The sequence below is a fragment of the Tasmannia lanceolata genome, unplaced genomic scaffold (genome assembly GCF_043159265.1).
Source record: "Tasmannia lanceolata isolate RefF3 unplaced genomic scaffold, GAP_Taslan_0.1 ptg000024l, whole genome shotgun sequence".
Classification (NCBI taxonomy): Eukaryota; Viridiplantae; Streptophyta; class Magnoliopsida; order Canellales; family Winteraceae; genus Tasmannia; species Tasmannia lanceolata.
The window spans coordinates 4,482,058-4,503,962 of NW_027518701.1; the positions used below are offsets into that span (position 1 = coordinate 4,482,058).

Consider the following 21,905-nt stretch of genomic DNA (forward strand, 5'->3'; position numbering starts at 1 on the left):
AAACCAATGCTAATGGGGAGGCCTAAGGGGTATACGCCAGGAAAAGGATATTGTCAAGTGTGAATGACGGACCGCGTCATTGTTCATCTAGTTTTATTTCATTTCGCTGATGCCTATGGAACTTTTAGAGATGTTTGGAACTCTTATGTTCTGGTGGATTACCTTTAAGTTGGAATAATAATCATGGATGTGGCTACTAATAGAATGGAATTAAATTTGGATCTTTTTCCTTTATATTTAAAAAAAATGATGGTATTTGCAGATTTCTTTTCCGTAGCGACCCGTTGTCATTTCCGTATCGTTACAACTTTCTACAAAGATCAAATATTCTATGTTGGCTAACTTCTAATGTCCTAGGCATGGAAAGGGTATCGGGGGACCCAAACACAATTGGATGAGGATGGATGTCACTTCTTCAGTAACCACAATAAATGACAAAAAATATCTAACCTCGAACCATCCTTGAGGTTCAGTAATCCAAATCCATTTGTTGGCACCATGGCAATTCATTAGTTAACAGTTCACTTGCTTTAAATAGAGGCCATGAGGATTTCTTGAGCCAATTTATGATAGTTAAAGAATTTACTTCCATGCCCAAGATCAACCAATTGTGGCCAAAGCACTTAAGGTGAAAACAATCAGCTTTGACCTTGATTGCCATCTCATCATCGTTATCGCATGAACTTCCATCAGAGTTCGAGATGATTTCCTGTAGACATCTCATTTTGTTCTTACTGACATGATCCGTTTCAAAAGTTGAAGAGGTAGCTCCAATGATCGTGTGCCTAAAATGAGTAACTATCCCTTTCTAGAATTATTTATCTATATTTTTCTAGGTTATCTTGTATTTTTTCTTAGTGCTATGATTTTAAATTGCCTATTTCCATTCTATTGTAACTATTTATTACATGTATAGAATGTTATTGGTTAGTAAATTTTGAATAGCCGTGGTTGACATTGAAAGTCTTACAAACACTTTTTGACCTAATGTAAGTGTTTGTGTGCAATAGATAATCTGTTGATGGTTTTTATTAGAAAAGGGGCGTTATTGAATTTTAGACTAGGTATAGAGAATTTGAAGAACACTTTTTCTAAGAAAATTTTATTTTTGTTGTTAATTAATATTTTTATTAATGATAAGGTGACCTGATTATTAATTTAAATTTTTAATTGTACTTCACTCTTTCACTTTTGAAGGACTTAAAATATCCAAGTGTTGTTAATGAGTACTAATAAAGTGGTAGGAAAGGTGTGAATCCATTATTACATATTGGTTGAATATATGATATGTTTATGGCCTTAATCAATTTTCATAGCAAGGTTGTCGTTATCTCATTATCTCTCTTTTTGTATCATTTCCACAAAAGGGGCATGGCCCGAGATTAGACAAATCCAAGTTAACAAGTGCCTCGGACAACCCCATTTAATAAAACAGCTTCATTTCAAGCATACCCTGAAATCATTATTCCATGTGATCAAAGTACGAGTGTTCATTGATTCAAAAACAGTTTTCGACTATTCTAATTTCAAATTTTTAGAGTAGACATTGATCAAAGAATTACTTTAACAGATTAGACCTCAAATAGCATACCTGGATTTGCATTGCCACGTACACTGCTGTTGGGTGTCCCAAGTAATCAAAAGGGGTGGATTTATCACTTCCCAAAAAGAAATATCAGCCTTGATTAATGGAAGAGAGTTGAAGATGGATTATGAAAAGTATACACACCTTTTCTTTTCCTGTATCACCTGTTCCATATACTTAGTTAGCCTGTAATACATAAATATAACAGTTAAAAGAAGCAAGCGAGATAATATAACATGGAGAAGATATTTTAACATACATTCCTTTTAAACTTGTAGAGGCAATGAGAAGTTTACTTATAACCTTGTCTATTAGAGGAGGTGGTCTAAATTCCATCATGCAAAAGAACTTTTGAAATAGACTGAAGAGGAGTGCTTTCTCAGTTGCAAATATCCAAAACCTGGATTTCTCATAGAAACACCAAACAACCCAAATAAAATGTAATATTCCAAAATAAAAATAAAAATTAACTCTTCAATCGAGAGAAAACAATCATAAGAACAGAAGAAAATGAAAATAGAGAAAATTATCCTACAATCTTGAACAGAACTCTATAATCAAGGGTTGATTGTATTAATTTGATGAAGAAAAAAGAGAGAAAAATCACAAGAAAGTGAAAATAAATAATAAACAAAATGACTAAAAACAAATGGGGGAAAAAACAAAAATAACTTGCCCTCTTCTTCTTCTTATTATTATTCCAGCCACTACAGGCAGCTTCAGCAAAACCGAAACTGAAAACAATATAAAAGAAAAAGAAAAACGAAATAAATAAAAGAGGGGGAAAAAATCAGAAATACATACCTTGTTAAGAGCTTTGAATTTTTTTTCTCTTCTTCTCCTTCTTCTTCTCTAGATAAATCTAGAGAGTCAAAAGCGTGAGAGAAACTTCTAGAGAGATGAAGCTACCTAAAACAGAAATCTACCATTACAAAAATAACCGATGGAAATCTCCCAAAAACCACATAAACAATGGAAAACTCACAAAAGAAACCCCCAAAAATCATGCCATCTAAACCCCAGAAATCTATCATTACAAATTAAAAAAAAAAAAACAAAGAAAGAAAAAAAGCCTTACCTAAACTTCCAAAGACTGAGTAGAGAGTTTTAGCTTGGAGGAGAGGACTTAGGGCTGGCAACGGGGCGGGTCGGGGCCGGATGTTGGGGTCCCCTTCCCCTTCCCCTTTGCGGGGAATTTTCCCCCTCCCCTTCCCCTCCCCTATGCGGGGATGGTGGGGAATCCCCTCCCCTCCCTGCGGGGAATATTTAATCCCCATCCCCTTCACTTTGTTAAATGTTAGGTTTAAAACTAAAGATTTCCTAGGGACAATCACTTCAGGTATGTTGCGACTTGGCTAAGATTTTGTCTTATTCATTTTATTAATCTGGGGACAAAAGTGGCTGCTCTCAGATTTATTTAATTGATCGATAGTCCCTAGCAGATCCCTAATTCCCAATCCCACTTGCCAAAAAGTATTGTACGTGCCACACCATAGGAAGATCCAAACCGTCCATTTGATGGGCACACCATACTACTATAAGCATAGGATGATCCTAACCTTCCACTTGATGGGTACACTGTAGGATGATCCAAACTGTCCATTTGATGGACCACAACGTAAATTGGTTGTGGCCCAAAAATCATTTCCATAGGATAATCCCAACCCTATGATCTATAGAGGAATTGCATATTATGGTACCTTCTATAGATCGGAGGGTTGCAATCATCCTATGGAAATGATTTTTGGGCCGCAATCTATTTACGTTGTGGCCCATCAAATGGACGGTTTGGATGATCTATGGTGTGGCCTGTAAAGTACTTTAAAATTGTGGCCTATCAAATGGACGGTTTGGATCATCCTATGGCATAGCCCATACATTACTTTTTGAAAAATAATGGACTATACGAGCGTACACCATATAAAATCTAATCACTCATCAGAGAGATGTTGCCTTTATTTGAGGGAGGGAGATTTTCAAAGGATTTAATATTACCTTTCAGTGATGGTTCGATGGAGAGATTTAGGAATTTCTAAAGGTAATATACTAATATAATGAGGGCCAATGCCCAATGGATTATGGGTAAAAGAAAATATAAAAAGCTATTTCAGGGACAAAACTGTACTAATGGTAATTATGAAAATTTTGGGGGAATCTTATAGATATGTTTCGATCCAAGGGGTTTCTAGTAGTTTTTCAAAAAAAAAAAACACTTAAAAAATTACAAAAAAAATGGCATTAATCGGGGCGGGGCGGGGCGGGGCCAACTCCATCCCCTTACCCTTCCCCTTTCAAATCGGGGAATCCCCTCCCCAAGCGGGGCGGGGCGGATCCCCGCTTCCCCGGGTGAAATTGCCAGCCCTAGACTCACTGTTTTAAGTCAGGACAAACCCTTAAAGGGAGTTTTTATATGGTGTAAGCCCTTATTCTCTCTTTTATCGTAGGGTCACCAGGATCGCGTGGTTGCTCACAGGCATCCCGTGTAATACCTCCTCCACGTGATAAGCACGTGACTTTTGTGTAAGATCACGAGAATCCTGTGTTGTATACTTGTATACTTGTATGGTCACCAGAATCCGTGCCCCGAGAAATAAGCGTTTTTTGTAGGAGGGATCTTAACCGCTCGATTGAGAAGATACAGTTAGATTGATCCAAGGTTTTAAATTTCAACGGAAATCTGAAATTTTTGGTTGATACCGAAGCCGAAATGGCCAAATTTAAATTTCGATCGAAATCCGAAATTTCGTCGAACCGAAATTCCGGATTTCTGTAAGACCGAAACCGAACTGGCCAAAATTTGCCTAAATTTACCAAATTTTAGAAATTTAGGCAAATTTTAGTTAAAATATTATTATTTTTATTTGTTTATAGAATTTCAGGTGATTTTGGCCGCGAAAGCACTCTGCTGGGCCGACACTGACACTGAGAGACGAAAGCTAGGGGAGCGAATGGGATTAGATACCCCAGTAGTCCCAGCCGTAAACGATGGTTACTAGGCACTGTGCGTATCGACCCGTGCAGTGTTGTAGCCATCGCGTTAAGTATTCCTCCTGGGGAGTACGTTCACAAGAATGAAACTCAAAGGAATTGACGGGGGCCCACACAAGCGGTGGAGCTACCAAATTTTGGCTGAAATTTCGGTTTCGGCTAGAACCAAAATTTAAAACCTTGGATTGATCTACTGCGGGTCCTCTCATCCTACCCACCCAAATGAACTGCTGCTAAAGGATCAATTTGGAAATGAAAATCGTCATAGACCCTCATTCCATCTATAGGAAAATTCTTAGTAAAGCAAAGTGAAAAGAGAAGTTACTTTTTCTCTCCTGCAAGGTACTCATCAGCTCTTACTTGCCTAGTTTCTGCGGTCAGATCCATTGATCCGAATGGCAATCATAACCCTACCCAAATTCCCTTGAGAATACCTTGATCGGATGATCTTTGGACTTTGATCCATCAAGACCGCATGTTTTACCCCATGATTTTCTACGAGATCAATGGTCTTCACCTCACATACATATCCCCCTTACAGGACACAAAAATTAAAGAAAATGGCACTGATAAATTCACCCCCTTTACGGTTTGTGGCTTCATCACCAACTCTCTCTCCCCTTAGTGGGGCCAACAACTTAATTGTTTACATCTTTGAACAAGGTAGGCCCCACCTATATTTATTATCACAACCCGTATTCTCTCTTCCTCTCCTGTCTTTGTAATGATACAGTCAATGGCTCCCAAAGAGGCCTTAATGTCTAATTTTCAAGTTAGAATAAACTAAACTATTCTCATTTGCAAATGATGACCAGAGGCATGTACAGAGGCCCTTACCTTATGAAGGTATGTTTGGCCTTTGGGAGTTCAAAGCTCCAAATTCAAATAGATAGAATGATCCCAGCCATCCGGAAACATTCCATTAATAGATGTTAGCTGTTGATCATGTCTCAAAATTTGTGTAAAGATCATCATCTATCTTGTGGTAAAATCGTCCCTAGATGCAATAGGGCTCACAAGATCAATGGTCATCCGGCCAGTCAATCAAAAATAAAGTGGTATTTTCAATTTTCAACATGTACGTAAATTGTATCGTATTATGCCCTAACTCGATTGACAGTCTGAACATCGATGCGAGCTATTCTACCTTGACCTGGCAAACGGGTAACCCGCGTGGGTATGGTACGACCCGTGCGGGTACGCGGACGCGGTGGGTACGGGTAAAAAATACCCACAATTCTGTGGGTAGCTATTTCATATACCCAGACTCCACCCGAGCTGGTACGGGTATACCCGCGGGTAACCCGGCAAATTTTGGAGTTCTATTGGTATCACATTCTCCAAGCCTCCAAGGTTACTCGACAATCTGAAAATTGCCCCATTTGATGGCCACAATTATGGAATACCCATCACATAGAAGTGTTTCCAGTTCGTGAAAAGTAATCAATTGAATACATGAATTGTGTGACAATGAATGCTTAATCAACAAGTAGAATAACAAAATAAATGCAATAAACTTCGCATTGATGAATCAAGAACAGACATGTCAGCTTTTAAAGGCACATACCTAATACCTTCAGTCTATTCCAAGTACAACCGGCAACCTGAAAATTCCACTACAACAGGAAACCTGAAAATTCACTGAGGGAGAATATATATATATATATATATATATATATATATATATATATATATATATATATATATATATATATATATATATATATGGCGGAGTTTCTTCATGTACATGAGGGCATTTTGGTCTCTAAAAGTCTTTCGGAGCCTGATTTTTTCATTTTTCATTTTTTGCTTTTTGTGATGCTATGCCTGCGGGCACCTGCTGATTTACCCGGCCCAGCCCAGTTTTGATTGGCCAGGTGGACCCGCGGGTCCACTTCAAACGGGTCACTAATCAGAGACCCACACGTGCAAATTTGCGGGCAGGCCGGGTGGACCCGCGGGTGCGGGTCACTTTTTGCTAGGTCTAATTCTACCCCAAGACCTACATCTCTGATTAAACGTTCCCAAACGGTGGATTTCTAGTTATTCTGGTAATTGATCAGTTTCATTGGATCTCATGTCACCACATGGATGTGATCTGGTTTGTTGATATTTTTTTAATACACACAAGTCTGTCCAATTGCCATTGGCCCCACCTTGATCTGATTGTCAGAGTTTTTATATGGTGTAAGCCCTTATATTCCAGTATTTTTCAAAAAGTATTGTGTCTTACATTATAGGATGATCCAAACTGTCCATCCATTTGATTAGCCACAACAGAAATAGGTTGTGTCCCAAAATCATTTCCACATGATGATCCCAAACCTCCGATTTAGAGTTTTGCAAAATATGCAATTCCTCTATAGACTGTAGGGCATCCTAAGGAAATGATTTTTTGGCAACAACCTATGGACAGTTCGGATCATCATCATACACCGTAATACTGGACTATGCGGCTTACACCATATATTATAAAGAGTAAAATGATATGAATATAGTTTATGTAAAGGGATAACATTATAAATTGAAGGTCCCTTTAAATAAAACTTGAACTGCGCTAGTTCAAGTTACTTTTTTCACGTGTGGTCGAACAATTGAAAATCAGGAAAAAAAATTCTTTTCCAAACATTTTCAAAAATTACCAGCAAACCAAACAAGGCCTAAAGGATCATTTTTTTATAAGGCTTTTTTCCTAACATTGTGAAGAATGCAAATGATTTTTTTTTCCTAGGCCTTAGATCCAGGGATGAAATGTATCTGGCGTGGGATTAGCACTATGAGAGTCGTTGATGTGCGGCCAGATCAATGGTCCCAAATTTACGTGTCTTAATCAACTGCCGATGTGATACATCTTTAGTTCAGTCAGGTTCTGATATTCAAGCAACAACTCCAACATCACAGGTTATTAAGCAGAGGATCAGAGGACAGCCAAAATGGATGGCAGATTATGTGAGGGGTTGAGGATAAACAAGGCTTAAGCAGGAGAGGGTGAGTCAGCTGAGATTGGGTGGAACTAGAGTTTGTTAGGTGGTTAAAATGATGTAACTTCAGTCAATAGTTAGTTGATGGTTGTAACAGAAATAACTGAATGTACTAAGCTATAAATGAGCTCATTGTGAATGGAAAAGGAAGAAATTACTCAGAACTTCTTCTTTCTCTTTCTACTCTTCCTCTGTTGCTTCTCGAGGATTTCCTTTCTTTTTTCTTGATTCTTTCTAATTTCAGAAGTGCAGATTGCATTATCAAACAGATTCTTCTTCAAAGAAGCATCATTGGTGCTTTCATTGATTTCTGATCATGGCGGATGGAACTCGAACTAGACAAAATTCTCAACCAGATGTTAACATTGATAAAATTTCCGCTCAAATGCTGCTATGCAGAAACAAATGAGAGAGGATTTCTTGGCTCTTCTCCGCCTAATGCAGCAGCAATTGGATAAATTGTCATCCGATTTCGAATCCAGTAAACATCAGTAAAACCATAACCCATCCACTTCTTCCCAACACAACCAAAATCCATCCAATTCTTCTTCCCAACAAGGAGATATGCCTTCTTCTGTTCTTTCTATGCCTTTCCATAAACTTGTTAAACTTGATTTTCCCAAATTCTGTGGAGGAGATCCGACGTCATGGCTCTTCAAAGTTACCCAGTTTTTTACTTTTCATCAAACCCCAGAAAATCAGAAACTTCAGATGGCTTCTTTCCACATGGAAGGTCCTGCATCAAGCTGGTTTCAATGGATGTCCAACAGTAATCAGGTACGATCTTGGCCTAAATTTGAAGCTGCACTAAAAAATCGTTTTGGCCCTTCAGCTTATGCAGATCCCCAAGGTGCGTTGTCAAAATTAACTCAGTCTGGTTCTGTTCTTGATTACCAAACTGAATTTGAGGAATTATCAACCAAAGTTTATGGTATGTCTGACCATTTCTTGAAGAGTTGTTTTGTATCTGGACTCAAACCAGAGATCAAACGAGAGGTGATAGCTCATCAGCCATATGGGTTACATCAAGCTATCGGTCTTGCCCGCTTACAAGAAGATAAAATTGCAGAATGTTGTCTTATGAATCGTCAATGGAATTCAAAATTTGGTACTCAACCTTCTATTCTAGGTCCTAGCCCAATTTTTTCTGCTAAAAAAACTTCCCAAAATTTTCCAACCAATGTATCAACCTTTAAACCTTCGACTTCAAATTCTAATCCAACAAACCAAAGAATTCCAATCAAGAGACTTTCCTTTCCTGAAATGCAGCAAAAACGAGAAAAGGGTCTTTGTTTTAATTGTGAAGAACAATTTCATCTAGGCCATAAGTGTAAAAATCAAGTCTCTATACTACTTTTGGAAGAAGGTGATGACATTTTTTATTCTGAAGAACCAGATTTATCAGAAACAAAGCATCTTGATATGATGGACAAACCCACCAATATGATGGACAAACCCACCATTAGTTTTCATGCTTTGATGGGTCTCACTGTTTCAAGAACACTAAGGCTCGAAGGATTTATTATAAATCATAAGATTCAGGTATTAGTTGATGGAGGAAGTACACACAATTTCATCCAAGAAAGAGTAGCAAAGTTCTTGGGGCTTCCTATTACTCAGTCCCCTCATTTCAAAGTTCATGTGGGGAATGGGGAGTTTATGATGTGTCAGGGCCTGTGTTCCAACATCAGAATTGAGCTCCAAAATCATTCCTTCGTCACAGACTTGTTCGTCATTTCTCTTCAGGGTGCTGATGTAATCTTGGGAGTTCAATGGTTACAAACCTTGGGTCCAGTTACCACTGATTATACTTCGTTAGCCATGAACTTTATGTGGCAAGGAAAAACAATTCAATTGCATGGCATTCAAGAGCACCAGTCAGATTTTATTTCACCTACACAGTTACACAAATGGCTGATGATGGGGGTTCGCGTGTTTCATGCTGCTGTCTACATCAACAGCTAATTCTTCTGGACAATTCACCATTGATTCATATCAAGAGGTGGTTCCTGCTCTACAACCAATTTTAAACCAATTTACAGAGGTATTTGCTGAACCCTCTTTTTTACCTCCTTCACGTTCTACTGATCACAAGATTATGTTAGAAAACAATTCCAAACCTATTAATATAAAACCATATAGATATCCATACTTTCAAAAATCAGAGATTGAAAAATTAGTTAAGGAAATGTTGGATTCGGGTGTCATTCAGCCTAGTACAAGCCCTTTTAGCTCCCCTGTTTTATTGGGAAAGAAAAGAGAAGGCAGTTGGAGGTTTTGTGTAGATTATAGGGGCTTAAATTCTATTACTATTAGAGATCGGTTTCCTATACCCACTGTGGACGAATTACTCGATGAATTGCATGGAGCAGAGGTGTTTTCTAAGTTGTATTTACGGGCTGGATATCATCAAATCAGAATGGATTCGTCGGATGTTCCAAAAACTACTTTTAGAACACACGATGGACACTAAGAATTTCTAGTCATGCCTTTTGGCCTGACAAATGCTCCTTCTACCTTCCAAGCAACCATGAATCAAGTTTTTCAACATTTCTTAAGGAAGTTTGTCATTATATTTTTTGATGACATCCTTGTGTTTAGCAAATCGATGGCTGAACATATTATCCACCTTACCCAAGTCCTTCAAACTCTCAAAAACAATTCATTCTATGCTAAGCTCGGTAAATGTTCCTTTGGACAAAATTCTATTGAATATTTAGGACATTTCATTTCTAAGAAGGGAGTTCAACCTGCTCAACGAAAGATAGAGGCCATGTTGCAATGGCCAGTTCCTTCCAATCAGCAAGAGTTGAGAGGATTTCTAGGTTTAACAGGGTACTATAGAAAATTTATAAACGGATATGCCACCAACGCCGCTCCCTTGACAAAATTGCTTAAACTAAATGGATTTTCATGGACCTCTTTGACACAACAAGCTTTTGAGAATTTAAAAAATGCAATGACAAGAGCACCTGTCCTTGCATTACCGGATTTTTCATTGCCTTTTTGTGTGGAAAGTGATGCTTCCGGTGTAGGAATTGGAGCTGCTTTGATGCAACAAGGTCATCCAATTGCTTATTTTAGCAAGAAATTCTGTCCGAGACTGCAAAAGGCTTTGACTTATGTACGGGAATTTTATGCCATTACATCTGCTGTGGCTAAGTGGCGACAATATCTGTTAGGGAATAAATTTTTTATTCATACAGATCAAAAGAGCTTAAGGGGGCTTATGGATCAAGTGATTCAAACCCCTGTGCAACAGCATTACCTCACCAAATTATTGGGTTATCAATATGAAATCAGTTACAAACCAGGAAAAGAGAATTCTGCTGTTGATGCTTTATCCGGACTACGAGCTGAAACATCAGTCCCTTCTTCACTGAATATGATGGCTGTTTCTGTTCCTCAATTCGATTTTTTGAAGACACTCAGACAAGAGTTGGCACTAGATAATCATTCGCAAGCTTCGAAATTTACAACAACAGTCCGGCGATTCATTGAATTGGTCAGTTAAGGATAATCTGCTTTTTTTTATAAAGGAAAACTTTTCTTGCCAGCTAATTCTGAACTTAAAGACTGTATGATTAGTGAATTCCATTCTACACCCATTGGAGGGCATGCGGGTGTTCACAGGACTTATGTTCGATTAGCAACTAATCTCTTTTGGAAATCCATGAGGTCAGATGTTCACAAATTTGTTCTAAAGTGTTTAACTTGCCAACAGATCAAAAGCCCCCCTGTTCCTTCTTATGGTCTTTTACAACCGTTACCTATTCCATAGCAGGTTTCGGAGGATTTAAGCTTAGATTTCATTACTCATCCGCCTATTTCTAATGGATTTTCTGTGATATTGGTGGTGGTGGATAGGTTCTCTAAGAGTGCTCATTTTGGACCTTTACCCAAGCATTATAATGCTAGTAAAGTTGCAACCTTATTTATGGATATTGTGTGTAAACATCATGGGATTCCAAGATCAATGGTCAGTGATAGGGATTCAATTTTCTTGAGTCAGTTTTGTAAAACTTTATTTCATTTACAAGGAACTGAGCTGAGGATGAGTTTTGCATATGACCCTCAAACTGATGGGCAAACCGAAGTCGTCAATTGTTGTTTGGAACAATTCTTGAGAGCCTTCACATCTGATTATCCTACAAAGTGGTCCTTCTTTTTGGGATGGGCAAATCACCATAATACAGCTTTTCATTCATCCTTGGGTAGATCTCCATTTGAAGCTGTTTTTGGTCGATTACCTCCTCCTAACATACCAGTATATTGCAGGGGCACTTCCAAATTAGAAGCATTGGATCAGGATTTGGGTACCAGGGATGAACTTCTACACTGTCTTAAAGCACACCTTCAGTCTGCCCAATCTCGTATGAAAGCTAAGGCAGACGCCCACAAAACTGAACTACAACTTCAAGTAGGTGACTGGGTCTAATTGAAATTACAACCATATCGTCAAGTGACAGTAGGACATAAGCCTCATCATAAATTGGGTAAAAAGTTTTTTGGTCCTTTTCAAATCATCAAAAAGATTGGGTTAGTCTCTTATAAACGTCAGCTTCCAGAAGGATCACAAATCCCTCCAGTATTTCACATTTCCGTACTGAAACCTTGTTATGGGGATCCAAGTTCAGTTGTAGTGCCACTTGAGTTACCTTTGGTCAGCATTGACAACCATCCAGTGATTGAACCTTCGGCTATTATCAATGAGCGACAAGTTTTTCGACAGGATAAATGGATTAAGCAATGGCTGGTGCAATGGAAGCACTTACCACTCGAAGACGCTTCTTGGGAAGATGCTACTGAATTACAAATTTTGTTTCCTGCTCTTCACCTTGAGGACAAGGTGCTTCTCAATGAGGGTGGCAATGATACATCTTTAGTTCAGTCAGGTTCTGATATTCAAGCAACAACTCCAACATCACAGGTTATTAACCAGAGGATCAGAGGACAGCCAAAATGGATGGCATATTATGTGAGGAGTTGAGGATAAACAAGGCTTAAGTAGGAGAGGGTAAGTCAGTTGAGATTGGGTAGAACTAGAGTTTGTTAGGTGGTTAAAATGATGTAACTTCAGTCAATAGTTAGTTGATGGTTGTAACAGAAATAACTGAATGTACTAAGGCTATAAATGAGCTCATTGTGAATGGAAAAGGAAGAAATTACTCAGAACTTCTTCTTTCTCTTTCTACTCTTCCTCTGTTTCTTCTCGAGGATTTCCTTTCTTTTTTCTTGATTCTTTCTAATTGCAGAAGTGTAGATTGCATTATCAAACAGATTCTTCTTCACAGAAGCATCACAATGTCACTCCTAAGTTCAGTCTTCGGAGCCAGGCCCACCTTGGATTGTCCACGATCCATAAATCACACCAATTTTTCAGTGGGACCCATAGTCAATGGGCCACAGCAAAACCAATCTATTTGATGGCCCAGATTGTCCAAAAATTTGCTTGCAATTCCAATAAGAAATCGACATCCAGTCCAATCTTTACTTTTGGGCACTTTTGGGGCCAACCCTGCCCGTTATTCAAAACCTGCCTTTGAAACCAAAGGACAGTCAATTCGGGCAGTTCTTATTCACTCATTTCCACATACTTCATCGGCTCAGAGAGACAGAATGAAAAGCAATGCCAAACGAGACCCAAAGTCCCATGAAATGGAAGGCCTGGATCAATCTACGCAGTGCACAGTGTAACAGGGCACAGTGTTATATTGGCTAGGAATAATAATATAGATCAAATGTACATCAATACAAGTTCAATAGTTAAAAAGGGAGCTTTGAAGGTAATAAATCAAAACTGTAAGCAAACTGCATATCAATCAAAAGCAAACAAATAAGGAGATAGGTAATATTACAGTACTGCACATCATATTACATTGTGATAAGCATTTATCATCTCCCTTGATAGTAGCACTCATTATTTTAGACTGTCATTTCCTATTACAGTCTCTATCAATATATGAGGGTGCTACTGTAGAAATATCATAAATAAGGGGAATGCTAAATTGTGAGTACAACTCAACAAGCGACTCAAGATGATATCATAGCGAATTTGTTCACCTTTGTGTTCAGAGTGGATTACCACATTCATTGCTTGAACAGAGCATAAATTATGTTTCTTCTTTTCTTTCCTACTCCATTATTGCTAAGACGATGAATTCTTGACATAGCTGCCTCCATTTCAACAATCCAGTTAAAAATAATCTCACTGCAACTTCAGAGGATTCAAACATCTATTTGGGATTCCCATTCAGAGCTTGAACTACCCCATGGAGGAAACAATCCATTTAAACAATCCAGTTAAAAATAATCTCACTGCAACTTCAGAGGATTCAAACATCTATTTGGGATTCCCATTCAGAGCTTGAACTACCCCATGGAGGAAAACAGACATGAGAATCAGCGCTCCGGACGAGGAAAATGTCCAAAAGTGTGGCTCCAAACTTCATATGAAGAGAGATAAAAGGCCACGATCAGATCATATTTTTTATGAATACAGGCACCTATAATTCGCCTCGAAAAGAATCTTCTCCTCGCTACTTTCCACAGCCACCTTCATAATTAAATACAGAATTAGTCTCTACTAAGAAGAAATTAGCAGATTTTTGTTGAAAGGATCAACAAAATGGAAAACATAAATCACACAAGAGAGTAAAATACAGTTTGATCTGTTAGATCTAACAGTTGTTTTATTTATTCAAGTCCTATGGTCTGCCTTTAAAAAAAAAATATCTCCAATCACATGAATCTGGGCTGCGCGATGAATCAGACAGCTTTTTTTGCTTTATATCTTTTTACATATTCATTGAAGAACTATTTGCTGTATGAGTAACTTTGACCATTTCGTTTCATTTGTCCAATGCGTATGGATCTAAAAATGGCAGGTTAAAAGATGTCTGAGCAACCAATAATAATCTTCAATGAAGAAGATGAATAATCATTATTATTGCAAAAATCAACTCAATATTGCCCATTGTGCACATTAGAACTTGGGAAAAAAAATGACAGATATCTCAAGGCAAAATCTACAATGGCCCGCGAGGATCACCAAAAGAGCAATACTCATATTGCCAAGAAACAGTAACCCATTTTTCATAGGATAAGTCAGTGGTGCCAATTCCCTGACTGTGCATGTTAGAATGACCTGTTTTTCATATAGTAAGGTCTACTAAGTACTAACTAGGGGACAAACACTAACAATTACTTTGCTATTGCCGAATTCTGCCTCACAATTAATAAGCTTTATGGCTACAAGAAATTCTGCCTCACAATTGTTGAAAAGAAATATTTCATAAAATAAAAACAATAGTGCATATATGATAGGAAAATCCAACAAAACAAGGAAATATGAAAAAAAATGGGTTTAACATATTAAAGATGATTTTACCAGTTTCGCTTTACAGGTACACGTTTTACCAAGGTACTATCTTTCGACCTTATGTACCTTTTATAATAATAATTGTATCATTAACACCAATGAAATTAAAACATGAGATGTTTCTGAAAGGATCGGAAAATCTGCACCACCATCCATCACCGTTTATATCCTCTTCGCTCTAAGATGAACCACCATTGTTATCCCTTCCACTATATGACGAAATACACTACTTAATATTACAGGATTGAAAAAGAGAAAATGGGTAAAAAGAAGATGGATTGTAGAGACGATGATCCCTAAAAATATGATGCGTTGTACCTAGCAGTTGGAAGGCAAAGAACATCGGTTGTCGTAGGGCCTTGCAGATGTCTTCTTCTCTTCCCACATCAATCCTTCCCACCACTCCCTTTATGCTTCAATTTTTTGCAGGGACGATGCTTTATGTGGCCGTCCAAACCGTAGCTTCTTCCTATTTGGCCATGACTCTAACCAAATGGTTTCCAACGAATGCAAATCAAGTGGTCATACATAAAAATATTCCAACTTTGGTAGGTTTTCTAATCTCAAGACTCAAAATTTAGGTAGGATTCCATTCTCAACCCCCACCACCTCCTCCACCTCCGAAATTATCTTCTTCACTTCACTATCGTCAACTGCGAATGTTACAAGATAGAGAGACCTTTCATCTGAACGGAAGTAAAAATTTCATCCAACCCATTGCACAATGAGATGGAGAGTCGAGTCAGGCATTGTACCGTTGTAGTGTTGCCAACCCCATCCACATATTTTCCATTTAGGAAGTTGATCTAGATTCAAACATAGAACTTTAGGAAGCACAAGGTTATTTTCTATTGGCACCACAAACAGGTGTTCAGATGAAAAAGAAATTTCTTTCGATTTCGATCTCAACAAAAACCTAAAATTTCGGATTTCGGTCGAAATTTACCATGCGTCCCGCCACCAAAACTGTGTCATAGGCAAATACAAATCTGAAGCTAAGAAGGATTTTTTAACCAAGAGATAACCAGAGCAATCACTTTGCAATATAGGAAATGAGATCCTGTGGAAAAACCTTTGAATACTCTAGCATTACGCTCTTTCCAAATAACCCATAAGATAGCTAAGAAAGATGCATCCCACAAAATCTTCCCCTTTTTCTTCCATGGAACCATGGACCAACTAACAAAGAGCTCCTCAAGAGAGGCCGGAAAGACCCATGCAATGCCAAATCTAGATAGAATTTTGCTTCAAACTTCCCTATAACAATCTTCCTATAACATCTGATCTCACCTATCAAATTTACAACAATCGAAAACCCAGCAGAAATCTTAAAAAATCTGCAGTAGTTCAAGAACAAAGTAGCACAAAATTCTGCACGCAATTCTTAACCCCTGCAACCTTTTTTCCAGGAAACTTTTTTCTCTGGTTGTTGATCCTTGAAACTAGCTCTTTCTGGAATCTTTATATATCGTTCTTTTTCCCTGCAACGAGTTTCTTACCAGAATCTTTATCTCTAGTTCTTTATCCCTATAACCGGGTTTTTTTCAAGAATCTTTATCTCCGGTGCTTGATCCCTGCAAAAAGATTTTTCAAAAATCTTTATCACCAAGTCTCGATTCCTGCAACCAGTTTTTTTTTTTCTTTTAAGAGTCTTTTCCCCTTCTGAAACCTCAGATGCATAATCAGAAACTAGGAATCCAGAAATCTTTGCGAGAAAGTCGAATCCCTTTGAACACAACCAAACAAGAAGACAAGCATAATTTAAATCCCAAATCCTACACAATGAAATAAATTACTGAAGACTTGATCAGAAATATTGAAATAGATATTTGTGGCGAAGTGATATATTCGCCCTCTTTTCTTACGTGGGACAGCCCCTCTAGTGTATTTATGACTATTCTTTTACACTAAAGGGGGTTGTCCCAAGTAAAAAAAGGGGGTGAATATGTTATTTCCCTGTTTTTGTAGCTATGAATGTGGTGAAACCCACATGTTTGAACACTTTAATGAAATGCAACACATGTCATGATTCAAAACTGATGTAGAGCAAGCCGATGGTAGTTGGAAGGAAAGTATTCAAGAGGCCTCTGACTCAATGTACCTTTCGGTTCTTAATTTCTCTCATACAATTAAAAACAAACAGCAGGCATGAAAGGGAATTAATGGCAAAATCCTTTGAAAATGACAGTGTAACTTCATCTTAGGTTGTCCAATTGTGAAATATTTTCCATTCAAGTTCAGGCAGCCGTTAGCATTCTGGAATTAAACTTGATTTGATCCATACAGGTGTATAGGATTAATAGAGCTTGTGGCTTACTGTCATTTCACTAACTCCTTCTCTGATAACATCTTATTATACTGAATTGAGTTGGTATTGGCATTCAAACATACATGAACTCAACTCAACAAAGGCGTTGTCCCAAACTAGTTGGGGTCGGCTAAAATGAATCCTTTAGAAAAATTTCATGAAGAAGGTGAAGGGAATCTACCCGGCTCTAATCCTGGCTCTAGTTGGGTTCTTCTACGTGGATCATTTTCTTCCATTCTATCCTATCCAAGGTCATGTTCTCTGTTATGTTCCTAGCTACCAAGTCTTTCTTCATTGTTTCTACCCAAGTTGTTTTCGGTCTGCCCCTACCTCTTTTACTCTATCAATTGGGCACGAGTCGCCGCTTCAAACATACATGAAGCAGGCACTAATTTTCACCTCTGAAATTTAGACTCCAAGAAGATTTAAGACATTAAAATACAAGATGGATCCAAAAGGAAAATGGAAATTACAAAGAGAAGACGATCAATCAATGGCACCAATAGATCATTTTGTCCTTAATTGCGATTTGTTCGGATCTATGGAATCAAGCAGTATTGCTTCGGATCTTATGGTATTTGCCTACAATTCGTGCAGGGAAAACTATTTCCAGCTACAACTCTGAACCGGATGATGATGTCGAGCTAAGCTGTTTCACCTGATAGTGTTTTTAATGAACTAACCTTCAGGTGAAACCCTCTCCAAGAGCTAGACAGGATTTTGCTATTCATGGACTCAATTACTGATGAAAATGCAAAAGAGACAAGGGAGCATATAGAAAATGCAATGAACAGAAGTTCCCTAAGGAATGTTCCTTGAATTCATCAACATCAATTACAAGATAGAAAGAAATTCAGAAGATGATCTCCTCTTGTGGGGAGAAGGAGAAACTTACTGAAATTTCTACAATGATAGAAGAATCCTTGCGTACGGCTAGGATTTACAAGAGAAAATCGCCAGAAATTGGAAGCGATTTGCTAACTCGATCTTCCCTGTCTCTGTGTTTTCCTTGTTTTAGAGAAATGGAGCTTAGATCCCCAATTCAAGTTTCCGTTACTCTCCTCTGAAAATTTTTCCCGAAAATAATGTCCCCCAAAATGAAAGCCCCATTGGCTTTTATATCCCATTACAACCCTGAATCCCTAAACTACCCTTATTTAATGAAAACAAAGACAATTAAGTACTAATTTCCTAGCCTACCCCTACATGACTACATCCAATGAAATAAAAGGAAAAAAAATCCTATACTAAAGAGCGATGAATAGCCGATGTATCTTTGCTATGGGGATGCTCGTACATAAAAAACCTAGTGGAATCAAGAACTAAATATGAACTCTTTGGCATTCTTTCTGTTCATTGGAGTCGAGGTTTAAAATTTTGGTTTCGGTTCCGGTTTTGGCCTCAGCTTTAGCCTAAAATGAAATTTCAGCGGAAATTTCATTGAAAATCTTATAATTTCTCCCAAAATTTTTAAATTTTGGTTTCGGCTTTAAATTTTAGTCCCGGCTGAAATCCAAAATTTCGATATTTCAGCCGAAATTCAAAACCATGATTGGAGTCATACAAAAAAGGAGAAACCTATTACGACACGAAGAAGAAAACGCATAACATTCCGCCGCTTTAACGACGAACTCCACAACTTAACACCATAGCTTCAAGAAATGAAAATACCAAAAAAAGAAAAAAAAAAAAAAAAAAGATAAAAACAATCTCCTTGATTCTTACCATTCAAAAAACAAAAAACCCTCCTTGATTCTTAGTTGAAAAAGATTTAAAGCAAGCTACTGTCACTACACCTTCGAGAACCTTGTGTGCATTGCAAGCTAAACACAACACACACAGGCAATTGGTTTCTGGAGATTGGAGATGTGAACGACCACCATCATCAGATAGGTAGATATTGACATTTCTCGCAGGTTAAAGAATCCAAGAGAAGATGAAAGAAAGACAAAATTCACAAACAAATAAAATTTAAAAAAACACCCACTTTCTAGGCAACAACTCCACCAACTATCCCATTAAACTGCTGGCAATGTTTTAGTTTCGAGAGTGTTGAATTTCTGATTTAAAAATGAGGCATTCACTTTGAGTCACCTTGTTACAGTTTTAGTTTTCTTATTGTGTGGAGAGAGAGAGAGAGAGAGAGAGAGAGAGAGAGAGAGAGAGAGAGAGAGAGAGAGAGAGATTTCTTGTATCTTAAAAAGTAGAAGGTTCAAAACATATAAAACTCAATGTGAAAATTTCAAGTCCGCCCTTGTTACCAGTTGCTTACCTCAACTGCTAATACGCTTCCAAGCCCCTTTAAAGGAGGCGGATGGGAAACCATTGAGGGAGAATTAATCAACGTCCTAAAAAACAACACTATTCTTTCATCATAAAGTGAACAAACCCGTCAATGATATTTGTTCCTTTTGCAAAAAATTTAACTATGATGAACTATTTTGATTCTTTCTAAAATTGCGGAAGCATACCAAGAAGATGAAGAATCTACAATCATGAGTAGTAAAATTAGAGTCACATCCTAATCAGAAATCAGGAACCCAGAAATCTATTGTGAGAAAGTTGAACCTCTTTTAGCAAAACAAAACAAGAAGACAAGCTTAATTTAAATCATAAATCATACTCAGAAGATAAAATTACTAAAGACAAGCTCAAAGTCTTTAATTTGAAATACATAATAGATATTGTTGTCGCTATAAATGTGGCGTACCCCAAAATAAATATTGTTGTAGTTATGAATGTGTTGTAACCCAAATGTTTGTGCACTTCAATGAATTGTAAAGCTGAGACGGATGTGGATCGCTTGGAATATGTTGCCTGATCTTGCAATTCTCTAAGTAAAACATCCATAAATCAACACCCCAACATGGAGCATCCTTGTGAGTGAAACAAATACAATTTCCTCTGAACCCCAACAAACCAGGAGCTTTAAGTGATATGGAGCAACTCTCCCCCAAGAACAGTATGGAGTCACAAACACTTTCCACCGAAACCCACTTCGGAACACTCTGATCTAGCTTGAAAAGACGGAAGGTTCCACGACCAGCAAAATTGCTGAAAGGAGGCCACTCACTCCAATCCATTCCTTGACGAGAGTATCGTAAAACCACCAACAACTCTCCACATGATTCCATCAAATGGGTAGAAAGGTGGTTGGAGACCCCCATACTGAAAGAAGGTTTGGGTGGTAACTGTAAAAGAACACTGCGCAAATGTATACTTTTGGCTCCCAAATTGGAAGCCTCAAGTTCTCCACTTACAGTTATGGCATAAAAAATTCCCTCATAAAATATGAAATCCTCATACTCGCAGCTCTCTTTTCCAATGGAAGTCCATCTTTCATCTCCAATTTGGCAGGAGAATAATCCTCCATCATGACAAAGGGCCACAACTACACACTCAGTCATAGTTTTAGGATTAGAAAACGTGGGTGGCGGAAATACCATTGCCTTCTTGATGTTACATGGGTCGAATTCAAATCGACCTGAGCAAACCTCACATGGAAGCCGGATTTTGCTTCTTGTAAATGGGCTCAACAGAAAATAGCGTTCAACCCGATCCGTCATTATCATCCACTGACCAGAAGATCCACAGCATTCGACTCCACGAGCCTCTGGCAACTTTAGATGATAAACCTTGCACTCGTACGGGCTGAAGAAACTTCGAGTCTCGCTATTTTGATTCTCGGAGAGCAATACCCATGGAAATTGAGATGATGGGTGAGGTTTCTTTTCCGTGGCCGTTTTCCACCACATACAGACCTCACCAAAGCAGATATGATCTTCTAAGGACAGTCGATTTAGAATTGAAACCATGATATCCATGGGAAGTTTAGACCACTTATGCTCTTCCACATCCATTGATTTTTCTTTCTTCATAATCGAGGGGAAAAAATCTAATTTTGGTTAAGAATATAGACAGCAGGAGCAACTCAAATCCAATAAAGGGAAGAAGAAAGAGGGAAAGGGCAGTAAGACAATAGTAAAAGATCAAATCATATAAAAGAGGGAGAAGAAAGGAGAAAAGGGCAAAAGAGAGTTACCAAAACTAGATTTTTTTTTCCTATAAACCCTTTTGGTCTCTTCGTTTCTTTTATACAGGAAGTAAAACTAGAGAAGGGGGGTTTTTCTCTTCACAAACCCTAGAAATGCAAATCCAATTAAAAAGCTAGAAGAATGACTTTCCGCGAAATTTTCTAGCAAATCACTTTATATAATAGAGATTTTTATACTTTCCTGTAGATCACTACATTGATATGATATAAACCCAGTAGGTCATATAAATATGATGATCTTAACCATCCGATCAAGAGTGACTGAGGGTTAGGATCAGGGAGGTTCAAAAACTATATTTTTTTACTGTTTTTAACTCGTAGATTGGTGTAATTAGTCAACAGGGAGGTTCCATGCATTTGATTTACCTGAAACTTAAGTCGTGGAATAGTAGTAGTAGTAGTGTTTGGTTGTCAACGTCATAGAGTAGTGGTTCCTAAGAAATCCAAGTAAAATTTCACCTTTTTTGTGTTCTTTTGGACTTGCGTTTTATTGGGAGGGGACAAGGGTGACACATCATTTACCAATAAGATCTTGGTAGTTTGCCATGATCTAGCCGGGAGAGCCCAGTCTCGACTATATGGCGGTGTTTGCGCTCAACGACCTCGTC

The 21,905-nt window shown here is 38.0% G+C and overlaps 3 protein-coding genes and 1 pseudogene across 53 annotated transcripts in view; 2 read left to right on the top strand and 2 right to left on the bottom strand.

Annotated features, from left to right (window-relative positions):
* The window catches only part of LOC143857156 (uncharacterized), a 60,996-nt gene extending 57,766 nt beyond the window's left edge, over positions 1-3,230 (bottom strand). For 32 of the 50 annotated variants that reach the window (XM_077367511.1, XM_077367515.1, XM_077367514.1 and 29 more), the window contains exons 1-5: positions 2,664-3,213; positions 2,390-2,447; positions 1,889-1,985; positions 1,730-1,749; positions 1,592-1,658 (exon numbers count right to left, since the gene is read on the bottom strand). In XM_077367511.1, coding sequence (XP_077223626.1) covers positions 1,592-1,658; positions 1,730-1,749; positions 1,889-1,985; positions 2,390-2,447; positions 2,664-2,862 — 441 coding nt within the window. In that variant the 5' untranslated portion in view covers positions 2,863-3,213. Of the gene's footprint in view, positions 1-1,591; positions 1,750-1,844; positions 1,986-2,389; positions 2,495-2,663 lie in introns of all 50 variants that reach the window. The other 18 variants (XM_077367530.1, XM_077367526.1, XM_077367527.1 and 15 more) reach the window with 12 other exon arrangements.
* A 1,139-nt stretch (positions 3,231-4,369) lies between these two features.
* Positions 4,370-4,705, top strand: LOC143857468 (18S ribosomal RNA; annotated as a pseudogene).
* Positions 4,706-7,720: 3,015 nt separating this feature from the next.
* Positions 7,721-13,377, top strand: LOC143857236 (uncharacterized). The gene is made up of 2 exons (XM_077367653.1): positions 7,721-9,598; positions 11,833-13,377. The coding sequence occupies exon 1, from the start codon at positions 8,119-8,121 to the stop codon at positions 9,517-9,519; it is 1,401 nt and encodes a 466-aa protein (XP_077223768.1). The 5' UTR covers positions 7,721-8,118; the 3' UTR covers positions 9,520-9,598; positions 11,833-13,377.
* Positions 13,342-21,411, bottom strand: LOC143857237 (F-box protein At2g26160-like). Of its 2 annotated transcripts, XR_013238535.1 has the most exons (3): positions 19,954-21,411; positions 15,254-16,661; positions 13,342-14,110 (listed from the first exon to the last, which is right to left on the bottom strand). XR_013238535.1 is itself a non-coding variant. In XM_077367654.1 (2 exons), the coding sequence occupies exon 1, from the start codon at positions 21,119-21,121 to the stop codon at positions 19,976-19,978; it is 1,146 nt and encodes a 381-aa protein (XP_077223769.1). In that variant the 5' UTR covers positions 21,122-21,408; the 3' UTR covers positions 13,342-14,110; positions 19,954-19,975. The 2 variants fall into 2 exon arrangements, 1 of the variants encoding a protein (XP_077223769.1); XM_077367654.1 differs by lacking the exon at positions 15,254-16,661 and having other exon boundaries at positions 19,954-21,408.
* Between the last annotated feature and the right edge of the window lie 494 nt (positions 21,412-21,905).